We start from the raw sequence: 12,581 nt of genomic DNA on the forward strand, positions 1-12,581 counted from the left end.
TTTTAGTCTTAAATCTCCTATAACATTTATTTTTTTATTAAAAATGATAAATAAAGTTAAACACAAACCTACTGGGTCATGCCCAAAGCTGGCCACAAATCTGTGACACTGAGTGTGAGAGTTGCACATGCCCACCACCACACCCACACATGCACAGTATACAAAGAGTGAGTTACATTTTGGCCCAGTTTCGCAGAAAAGGCTTAAGTCTAGTCCCAGACTAAAATGCTTTTTGTGCTGGCCTAATTATTTTCCTCGTCAAAAAGAGGAAGGCCTGTACCCAGTTCTCTCCAGGTTCTGATCATTTTGAGATTCTTGGCATCTGGAACCTTTCATCGTGAAACTGGTGATTTGTGTGATAGCAGTGAAGCAACAGTGCGTAAAATAGTTCACAATATCTGCAGTGCCACTTGTGAACTGAGAAATCAGGACATTAAATTCCCTGATGCTGCTGAGCAAGCCAACTATAAAGTGTGATTCTATGAACATGGGAGCTTCCCTGGAGTGATTGGCTGTGTTCACCTTACTTTTCACGGAGACACAGAGGCAACACAGAACGCAGCCAGCTTCCATTTTTTTGTGGTTTCACTCTTGAGCACTGTGTAGCTAACTTGTGTCTACTGCAGTTACAGAGAGATACTTGTGTTTTGGTTTTGTCTTCAAGGAAGACTGGGGTCTCTTGTGCAGTTAGGGGCTGTCTTAATAAGTGGTATAAACGCAAGGTTTACATAGAGGGGGAGTGTTTTGAATATTGGCCGTGTATGAGAGCTGAATGTGGATGTAAGGAGCGATATTATCTGCATCCTCCGTCAAAAGATGATAAATCCCTTTGCCTGTGGTTTATCCATGATGATGCTGAGCAAAAAGTGCAATCTACATTTAGAAAAAATGTCATGTCCAGTTGTTTTTTTTTAATCTAGTTACAGACCACTGTGCCTTGATTGTGCTATAATTTGGACATATGATATACATACATATATAAAGTGTATGTTTACATGAACTAAAAAATTACAATTTATGAGAAAGAGGGTGTTTCTTGAATGAGCTCACTTTATTCTGAACAGTTCGTGTTTGTCACCTCTATTTTTCATTAATTCTTCTATTTTTGTAATTATATTTCAAGAACTGAATGGTACCAAAAGATTTTAAGACTGTATAATTACACCTTGATGTTAAATAAAATGTCTTCTCTTCATGCGTGACTGCAGGACTTCCCCTGTGACACAAGAACAACCAGCCATTTCGATCGTGCCGGCTGATGTAGTAAGGACCCAGGCAGAGTGGAGGTCGGCTTTGCTTTGTCTGGGCAGTACATAATCTTTGCACTGATACTGGTGCGCTTCTGTGCTCTTGTAGTTGTGCATAGTAGACCCATCCACACCAAGAGACAACACAAAATAATTAAAATATCCTCATATCGTATTTCAGGCCACTTCTTCATGTCATCCTCCCAGTCAGTAAACATCTGAGGATGTGGTACCAGCCTCCCATCTTGGTTTTTTAAGGTTTCTTTATAGTGTACCCAGGACATTGTTGACCAACATCAGCTTGCTCCGTTAGCTCCGATAAGGGAAAGCGGCTGACCGGAAGTGCTGCACAACAACACCTAGGTTCGTCACTATTTACTTCCATGTTTGAAAATAAGGTGAATAGATGGATGTCATGTTCAAATCAAGTGTCCATCAACTCCTGATACTGAAGAGTCCAGGAACCGTAAGAACTGGTTTTCAATCAATGTTCAGGCTGTATGCACTCCCAATTAAGAGTGTTCAAACATTGTTGCCCGTTGGAAAGGAGCAACAAATGATTCAAAGATTTTTCACAACTCTTCATTGTGTGCTCAGTTTGAGAGAGGGCAACATCGTGGACTACTACTTGGTGAGGCGGATATGCTCAGAGTTCCTATTTATTCACGCCTTGGCCACATCCCACAACTGAGCAGCAAAGATACAACAGAGTTCATATTCGCACTAGATCAAAATACTCGTCAAGTGAGAAAAACTTTATTTTCACAATGCATTTCATTACATAGCTGCCTCATGCATATTTCTTTGAACAGCTCTCTCTTCTAATTTAATCTCTAATTCAACCTGTAGAATGTTAATTTTCAGGTCATGCTCTTCTTTCAGGTATTTCATTTTCTGCTCATGACATTCTAAGACCAGCTTCTCATGTATGGGCATCCTTTTTGGTCTCTGCTGGAAGGTGGTGGCATCATCTTTTCTCTGGGATGCCTTTGTCTTCACTTGGTGGGGGTCCACCACCAGTACTAAATCTCTCTTATCTGGTCTCTGCATTCCTTTTTTTCAAATCTAATTTGATGTTCTTCCGCAGTCTATGAAGGCTGATATCATTCAATATAAACAATGTCACAAAACTATATGACATCTGTGATATACAGGTCATAATAGACATGTCTCACCTGCAGTTGCTGTATTGTTCTTTTGGTTACATTTTCATTTGCATTGAATTCACTGCAAATAGCAGCCCAAGCACTCCTCAATAGCAGCAGTATGGCCTTTATTTTCAATAACAGCATGGTTTCCCACAATTTGTTTCAGCAGAGTTTTTTCATACTCTGTATAGTTTTTTGAGCATGCTCTTTTAATTTCAGCCATTGTTTGGGCGAAATTCTTCCTGCAAAGCTGTCCTCAATTCCATTCCAGGTTTTTATGAGCACCATTACAGTGACAGGCTGTGCTCCCACTTAGGCTAATGAGGCTTGACCCAGGTGTTCTCATTTAAGCTTACTCCAGGAATCCATAGTCTGGGACCAACTAAGACACATTGTGAGCTTAGAATTATAAGGTTCTATCTCCGTGTAGGGTAATTAAGAGATACTGAGCATCTGAGTTTTCACATCCCAGTAGGTAAAACTGTTATGTAGTATGATCTTCTATTATAACTCAACAACACCATTACCCAGCATGTGCTTTGAGAATAGGATATCAAATTTCAGGCACATTTGGAATTTGGATTTTTTTAGATGGCCCAAACAGAGATAAAACCAGAATCAGAGCTCTCAGAATTAGGTTCTATCTCTGTTTTAACCCTACATTTGAAATAATAGCTATATATAACTACTGATTTGAATTTATTTGTTTATTTATAACAATAATATATATATTGTAGTACTTAATATAATATTAGTAAATAACAAAACCAAACAAGTCTGGAAGAAAAAAGCGTTTTTTATTTGCAAATAACACAGAAAAACAATGAAGTAACTTTTTTATATCAATAACTTCAAACATCAATAAAAAGCTTTTTTTAGAAGCATTCATTTTAATTTAATTTGTTTAAATCTATAAACAAAACATTCATTGACAAAAGTAAATTTTTTGAAAACATCCCTGTACACACTAACCTTACCTTCTCTGTTGCTCTCCCTCCCAAATCCAACTTTACCTATTTGTATGTACCTACATTCGAAATATTGCAGTGTAATAAAGTTTGTCGACAGCAGGCATGCACTTAAACATAAACAAAATGTCTGATTTCTTAGCCTCTGTGATCCTGTTTTTGTGTGCGACTGGTTTTGGTTTTGGCAGCAAGAGTGATGTTGGCATGAAAGCCCTTGTCTTGGCATTTGAGCCTCTGATATCCTCCTGTTTATTTTATATTTTAAAATCAAATCTATAAATACAACCACCACCACTATCAGCTGCATTCTGTCTCTCTGCCTCTGTGACACAATTCCTGGAACAAAAACGATTTAAATATTTTATATGATAAGAGTCAAATTTATCAAGTCACTAATAATACAGAAAGCAAGTTAGCTGTTGTAGGAGAGAAGTGCAGGTATCGTTTGCTAGCTAAGCTGCCAGCTAGCTGTATGTGTATCAAATGAACAGATAGCAAGCGAACCTATGCTAATGTTATCAAACTAGCTAACATTCGTAAACTAGCTAGCTAGCTCACTTGATAGCTTATGGTTTTTAAATAATGTGCGCATACTCACTCTAATAAGCTTCTACTTACCGATTCTGTTAGTGTTTGTTTCTTTTTAAACGTTTTCTTTCCTTTTGGGCGCCAAGAAGGTCACTTTACAAGTCCACAGAATGAACAAGGCAAGTTAGATAAGGGGTGGGTTATGATTGGTCCATTCATGTGCATTCCGGTCTACGATTGGATGTTGAATCTATTGGAGATAGAACCTTATAACTCCAACTTGGTTTGTGTTTTGGGGGATAGAACCTTTTTATTTTATGAATCACTCACTAAAAAATTTCGAAAATGTTTTAAAATAACACCACACAGGCATTAACAGACCATTAATGGATGAGATTATGCAAAAGCCTCATATTTGAAAAAAAAAAAAAGGCCTACTCCTGGCTTGATATAAGACTTGTTTGCGAAACCGGGCCTTTATGTCTTGCTCGGTTACAACGGTTACAACAGACTTCTTCTTAGATGAGCCTGACCATTCATTATAGAGGGCCACCTAGTGGCTTGAGGGGCCCTATGCATTTGCATAGTCTGCATATAGCAGGAAATGGCCTTGTTTGAAGAACATCTCTGCTGCATTAAAGGGTTTGGGTGAAATTAAATGAAATGAAAAAATTAAAATGTTGCAGAGACTGCTACAGAACAAAATCATGGCAACATGTCTTTGTTTTATATCTGTGAAGAATAGCTTAGCATAATCGGAAAAGCACAGATGAAGCCTCTTGGATAATAGGGAAAACGTTTTCACAAATATATTAACAGTCCAGTTGCACTCAAAGGAATCTCTTTAGATGACAATTCAGCAGCTTTCGAGTTGGCAGTGAAAAAAAATATTTTCTCATGATGTTCCTCCTAATTATTGCTCTGTCAGATGTCAGATTACTGAGCAATAAAATTGACAAGATCACAGCTCGTCTCTGACATGAAGAGGATTTTCTTCAGGGCAATTTGATCTGTTATACTGAAATATGACTCAATGAAGACAACACAGTCTTCATCAAGACATCAGGTTTTATGGCTATACATTCATAAGGGCAAACCACCATAAATTAACATCATTAGCAGAGAACTGTGTATCCTAGTAGCTACTACATGGGATACTCATTTCAAAGTTCACAAAAGCTGTGCACAAAGAATACGAGCTTCTGTCATTATCCTTTAGACCATTTTCCACGGGAGTTAGGACATATCACTATAGCAGTTGTCTACAATCCAGGGCTGAACAATAAGGAAACAACAGAAATTAGCTCCAGTGCTGAGCTTTATTGATCTCCAGATCATCCTGTCTTTATGTTTGATGACATGAATACAGGTAAGCTTTCACCTCACCACCCGAGTGTACATGCAGTTGACTGGGGCCACTTCTGATTGGGGAGCATGGAGGAGCTCTCACTGCATTGCTTAGTATGACTGTCTTAGAAGGAGGAAAGTCATACTTTTGCTATGGGTCAGACTCGCAGCATAACAATTTTCTGCATTGTAGCCTATTGATATGTGCTAATTGAAATGCCTGAAATTGCTATTTTGTCTAAAATGTTACTAAACATTCCGCCTGCAATGTGTGTGCAAGTTAAATTAGTACAGCACATCCTGCATCCTCTGTTGCTGTTGAAATGTGTCCACTGTAAGCGACTGCAAATGGGATAACCATGCCAGCAATGCCATGTCTGTACTCTTAATAAGTATTCATTTTGTGCTGCTTGCACGTACATTAGAAATTGATAACATTCAGTTCAAGAGTGGAGCTGAAAAGAGGAAGATGACGTAATTCTAGGCAGGTGCAACAAAGTGATTTAAGATTACTGACTTGTGGGAAATGAGAGTACTTGAGATTAAAGCAGATGTGGATTAAGGTAAATTAATGCTATGATTTCAAGTTACAAGGCTTGCTTGCTTTATCCTTATCAGTTAAAAATGATATCGTGAACAGTTAAATATTAATATAACATCAACTGGGCTACTTATGATAAGATTTCATACAAAAAGTCAGTTGTTTTTCTGAGTTCAATGGGAAAAAAAACAAAAAAACAAAAACCTACTAAAACGATTACTCACCGACCACTTTTCTGTTGCAATTCACCCCTGAGCTGTGAATGCTCTCTCCAATAATGAAAAACTTTTTACAGAAATACGTGGACTCTTGACTAAATGAAGTTGTTAAGGAAAAATTTGGCTGTTCTCTCACCTGTCTTAGGGTCCACAGTGAAATAGGGTTGTCCATGAAGGATGCTGTAGACAATACGTGCACTTATGCCATATGTCGGGTCATCTCTATCTGTGGCAGTCACTTGTGTCACATACGTTCCTGCAAAAATGCACATGCACACAGACACACATTAGGTTCACCAAAGCAAAACAAGCATTGTGTTGAAAATAATGTACCATACTAAATACTAAAGAACCAAGAGTGATCATAGAGCAAATGTAATAATTTTATTTTCTTCTCATCCCTTTTCAGATCACAAGTTTTTTTGACATTGTACAAACAGGTTTTTTATGATTGCTAGTCAAATGTTATTGGTGCATTCTACCAACCTTGTTAGAGGATAAATGGAAGGTTAGGGTTGGGTGACATAATGCAAAGTTTGTGTTTGGAAGAGGTTGGATTGATTGCTTGATAGAACACAGAGGACAACTGTTTGTTTCTTGTGAGCAATTGATTTTCAGTGTTGTTTCTTTATTTTTAACCATTCCACCTACTTTAACCACTATGTTAACCATCCATCCATCCATTCATACATTCATCTTCTACTGCTTTTCTGTTTCCGGGTCGGGGGTTGCTGGAGCCAATCCCAGTCCATCACAGGGGCAACACACAGATAGACAGAGATGCACAACCGCAAACGACCACTCACACTCAGACTCGTACCTACAGACAATTCAGAGTCACCACTTAACCTAGTACCCGGAGGAAAACGCACACAGTCACGGGGAGAACATGCAAACTCTACGCAGAAAGGCCCCAGGCCAGGAACCAAACATGTGACCTTCTTATTGTGGGACGACAGCGCTAACCACTACGTCGATTAATATGTTAACCATAATGTTGAATGTCTTAACCTTTAACTTGACCTAGAACAAAATCTCCTAAATCAAACCAAATGATTCTTGTTCCGAAAACCTGACTAAACTGTGATCGTAACCACTTTTAACTGTCTTTAGCCAGTCTGGGCTAAAGCAGTGTCCTTTGAAAATCCAAAACTTTTTGTTTCTGTTCTCCTGGAAATAATTTTTTGACCACAAATAGTATTCAATCAATATGGGCAAATGATTACTAATAATTTTGCCACAATATTTGACTATACACCCTGCAAACAGTTGCAGGAGGCGTAGAATTGTAAGATGGTAATTTCTGTTTTTCTTTTTTTCCTATTTCATTTAGTATTATCATATAACCTGTATTTATTCTTCTCTATGTTAGTTGTATCCTCTGTGTGAATTTCTCTCAAAGTACAACTATCTCAAACATGACTGTATCCATTCAGGATTGTTAACTTTTCATAGTTATCCAATCATATGGATCCTTTAAATGTTCATTTCATCACTTTGCGCCTGTGTTTCAGTGTCTGAGAGGCATGCTGGGGTCACGCTTCTCTATCTGCTATTTGGGTCTCAACTGAGATTAGCAGCTTCTGACCTGAAAACCTTGACTGTTAAATCACCTCTTAGACAGATGGGCCACTAAGTCTGTGTTAGTGTGTGCGTGTGTGTGTATGTGACACTGAAGATATGCCACAACTACAAGATAATCTGTCCAAACATTCCATAGCAAAATTTATCAACAAACTGAACCAAAAACATGTGACAAGATATTTTTGAAGTCAAATTTATTTTGGAATTTCACTAACACAAAGGTTTTATGTTATATTCTCATCACAAGATTCAAGAAACCTCTCCAGGATGTATTGGAATGCATCATCAGTGTTGTGACCTGGGGTCATAAGGTGTTTCGGGTTGCACAGCATCCACCCTTGCCCACGTAACCCAGCAAGGGTTGATCAGGCCCACACTTGCTTTCCAGTAGCTACCCATAGATCAGCCCTCTTTAACCAAAGCCAACTAGTTGCTTTTTCTGCGGCCTCACTGACAGATTGAATGGCCCTCTGCTTGGCTGCTCTTGTGAAGCCCAAACGAATGAGGGCCTTTGCAAAACTTATACAGCCAAATTTTACTGGCTCGTAGAATGTTTTTCAGCCTCTGCCCCTGCACTCTTCAATTATTTCCTGGTACTTGGTGTGTTTCCTCTGAGTGGCTTCCTCTTCCCAAGGCACTGTCAGTTCCAGCATGAGTCTGGGCTTTTTCTCCAGCTTTGATGAAGGTCACTGCTTTCTTTGGTGTGTGGTGGTGATTGCCTTAGCTGATGTTAAACTCTCAGCAACTGCCTTCAGCACCTGGTCATGTTGCCACTGACAGTGGCATTCTACCAGAGCCTTTGGGCAGCTGCTGAGGAGATGTTCTAATGAGCCTCTGCCAGGGCAAAACAGGCAGGAGTGCATCTCACTCTTTCCTAGATGTGGAGGTTTACTTGGCAAGATGCCAAGACTGCCTGTACCATCAACAGGACACAACAGAAATCTGCCTGCATGATGTTTGACCAGGTGATCCTGCACTGCAGTATACTCTCCCATCTGGTCCACGTTTCCTGCTGCTGGAATCTTACTGCCCTGCTCACTCACTATTCCTCCACCCCTGCACAGATCTCTTCCTGCAGAACATGGCGCATTGCTGAGTCCTTTGGTACTGGCCCAAACCCGCCCTGCCGATTGTCACACTTCCCTTTTGTCGCAGGCATGATTCTGCCACCTCTACTGCCTCTCCGCTCTCCAATTCCTTCTTGTCCTCAATGTGATGCCGGCTGCTGATACTTTAATGTCCCTGAAGTCCCTGTATTGGAGGACTTCCTGCATGCAAGCCACCATGAAGTCTTCCTTGAGTCTATTGAGCGCAAGCTGCAAGGTCTTGCTTGTCCCATAAAATGCTGCATGGAAAGCCCAGCCACTTCTGGAGAAAGCTACTTACTTTTCTTTCGCTCACTCATCTTCTACCATTGATCCGTTTGTGGGTTGCAGGAGGGGCTGGAGACTATCCCGGCTCACATAGGGTGAGAGCAGGGTACTTCTTGCACAGGGTGCCAGTCCATTGAAAGACCACATTGACACAAACAACCACTCACACTCACTGTGCTCCATGCAACTCCAAGGAGATAATATTTTTACATTTTATTATTTTACATTCAGGATCATAAATATTTGGACATTCACACAATTTTCACCATTTTGGCTCTGTACACCACTACAATGGCTTTGAAATTAAACAATTAAGATAGTCTTTAAGTGAGTACTTTCAGCTTTAATTTTACGGTATTTACATTACACTTTTATTCAAGTCATATTGTGATTTTTGATCTCTGTTAGACAAATGGAGGGAGAAGGCAAGTCAAAGAATATCTGGTGGCATGATCTGCAGGCAGCAAAGGATCTGCCTGGTATATAAAGAGGATGGCCACAAACGTCGAAGGTGACCTGTCCATGTTTAAAAATACAGTGGGGCTGTCAACTGTACTGAACTGATTCCAGTTGTTGTACTGTACTTATAAACTTATGAAATTTCGCAGTTAAGTTTCTAGTTAATATTTAGTTTTTACTGTGATTCGCTACAGAAAAAGTATTTTTGCTTCAATTTTCAAGATATTACTTAAAAGTGAGTAAGATTGCTTTTTCGTGATCATCACTAGTGTTTGAGCAAGGCACTTAACCCTAAATGATATTTTTATAAGTTTTTGGGAGAGAACATTTTGGAAGAGCTTCTAATTCCTAAGATGGCTTCCTGATATGCTTTCAGTTTCTGTCTCTGAAAGGTGTATTTATTATGTTTCTCTCTTTCATTTTCCACTGCTTATCCATCAGGGTCACCGGGGATGCTGGAGTAAATCCCAGCCAATTCTTTGGCCGAGGGCAGGGTATACTGTGGACAAGTCATCAGTCCATCACAGGGCTCTATTTGTTTTGTTTTCTCAAAATTGCCATTGGACTTGTCATATTTGATGTTTCACCATTTTGATTTCACAATTGGTTTTGATACAATTCACTTCCAAATTCCCTTTTCCAAATTTTTATTCCTCTTGAATGGCTTTTCATAGTTTTAATTCTTTCCTTCTCACCTGCAGAAGCATATTTTTGTATAGTTGACTTTTGTGTGTGTCTGGTGCATCTGCTCACTTGACTCACTTTTTTGAGTTAGACCAACCTCTTCAACGCTGTCATTCATTCTATAGATCCCATCTTATAATTTTTCTAATTCTTTGTTCTCTTTCTCTTGTTGGGTGGATTTTTATTTCTAACACCTGCCCAGAGATCCAGACTGCATATAAATGGAGTCTTGCTGTTTGAATGGTAATTCAATATGTTGTTTTTTTTTTCATTTATTTACACCTGCTTTCAGATGGGTCTACTTATCTGTGTCTAATGTCAAGATGCAGGTCATGTTAATACCATTTGGGTATTACTGAGTAAAAACTTTTTTTAGTAAACACTTTTTTACATATTATTGGAGTGCTTCCATCTTGAACTCTAAGGAACAAATGGCAGTCTCATAAAAACAGACTCAGACATTCAAATGTCACAAACCTAAGGAACCAATTTAAAAGAATGGGATGAAACAACTACAAACCCAAAAACAGACTAACCTTATTTCCCTAACACTGTGATTGCTGGGTGAGGCAGGCTGAATTTTCACGAGAGAGTAATATACAGTGCTGTTATGAGCTCGTCTCGACAGAAATGTCAGGCAGAATTTTTCTCTCTACTGCCATCGAAACCACAGTATTGGAGGCCAGGGGTCTTCAACGTTTTAAAAGCCAAGGACCCCCTAAGTGATGGAGAGATAGAGTGGGGACCCCCTGCTTATATATATTGTGTATAAAATTGGGTTTTCTATTAAACTGGTCCTATAGTGCCATGTATAATGCACCTGTGCATAATACACGGATTCATATTCATGTTTTTATTTTGAACATGCAAGGTACAGAGGGTGGCCATGCCACTGCCATTTATGAACATTTATGATCAGTATCAGGAAATCTCCCATAAATATATTTTACATCAAAGTTAGAGCCTTGATTCTTTACCCCCTGATCCCCAGGACCATAAAGAACAGCTGTAATGCATAATACATACAGAACTTGGTTAATTTTCTGTGTTTTTAAAAAAATTGTGGGGGGGTGTAAAAAAAAAAAAAAGTCTAATCAAGCAAAATTTTCGGGAACCCCCTATAGCACCTCCACAGACCCCTGTTGAAGACCTATGTTCTAGGTCATATATTTTCATTGTGGCTAAATTTGATTGACACAAGTCAGGAAATAAACTAATTGACCACACATGACCATTTTATTTAAGCTGAAAAAAATTCTGTTATCACTACTGTAAGCATCTGGCAGCATTACCTTTCGGGGACATCTCAGGGACACTGCCACTGTAGGGTCCATTTTGGAATTGCGGCTCATTGTCGTTTATGTCCTGGACATTGATGATAAACTCAGACTCTGGTTCCAGAGGAAGGCCAGTGTGGATGTCAATAGCCTGGGCCTTCAGCATGTAGTGGGACTTTTCCTCCCTGAGTACAGCACATACATTAGTATTAATATGTGATTGTGGAACAATCTAAGTATCAGCATAACATCTAACCTCTTTATTTTGCTACCAACCCCAAAACACTGCTGCTTTTATGACAGTGGTTATTAGATTGATAATCATGATTGGGGTATGCTCATCATTTCACAGTGTGGGAGGAAAGATTACTGTTGTGATTCAGCATACAAGAATATGTATTTGATGGTCACAGCCCATCATGCAGTTAGAAGAAAAGCCATTTGATGATTTCTAGATTATAAGAACGAAAAAACTAGTAGTGATTTGAATTTCCTCTTCTGTTTTCTGTGTTATGTTGTTCATCTTGTTGTTTCTGTTCCTTCGTTCCTCTTCCCCTGTCATCCACCTCCTGCCATCCTCGATCACACCCCCTGATCTCTTCACAACCTGGGTGAGGTGTTCAGTAAGGATAGGACCCTCTCACTTCCCCCTCACCCGCTGCATGACTACGCCAATTAACTTATACCTGGCACCCGCCTGCCTTCCAGTAGGCTGTACAATGTCTTGCATCTGGAGAAATAAGCCATGGAAGCCTATATTAATCTCCCTGGCAGCTAGACTTATTCTGCCATCTTCTTCCCACCTTGGAGCGGGGATTTTCCATTTTTCCAAGATGGTCCCCTTCATTCCTCTCCCTAAACTCCCCTGCTGACCTCCTGGTTTCCCATGTTTTCTGGCTCCATGGCCTCCCGGTGGACATAGTATCAGACCATGGACTCCAATTCACGTCCCAAGTGTGGCAAGCCTTCTGCAAGGCCATTGACACCTCCTCCAGCCTCTCATCGGGCCATCACCTTCAATACAACAGGCAGTCTGACAAGGCCAGCCAGGGAATGGACAGTACTGTCATTCCCTTAATTTGAAGTTCTGTGCATTCTGTTTTCTGTGTTATGTTTTTCATCTTGTCGTTTCTGTTTCAAGGCTGGATGTGGTGTGCTGCCCAGCCCAATTAACTCTATTTAAGTCCCAGTCTCCACTCCCCCCGTT

At 39.7% G+C, this 12,581-nt stretch overlaps 1 protein-coding gene across 1 annotated transcript in view; it reads right to left on the reverse strand.

Annotated features, from left to right (window-relative positions):
* The window catches only part of LOC115057510 (cadherin-12-like), a 58,162-nt gene that overhangs the window by 30,815 nt on the left and 14,766 nt on the right, over positions 1-12,581 (reverse strand). Inside the window, exons 3-4 of the mRNA XM_029524662.1 lie at positions 11,390-11,559; positions 6,134-6,253 (exon numbers count right to left, since the gene is read on the reverse strand). Coding sequence (XP_029380522.1) covers positions 6,134-6,253; positions 11,390-11,559 — 290 coding nt within the window. The remainder of the gene's footprint in view (positions 1-6,133; positions 6,254-11,389; positions 11,560-12,581) is intronic.

This window comes from Echeneis naucrates, chromosome 17 (assembly GCF_900963305.1).
Source record: "Echeneis naucrates chromosome 17, fEcheNa1.1, whole genome shotgun sequence".
NCBI classification, from domain to species: Eukaryota; Metazoa; Chordata; class Actinopteri; order Carangiformes; family Echeneidae; genus Echeneis; species Echeneis naucrates.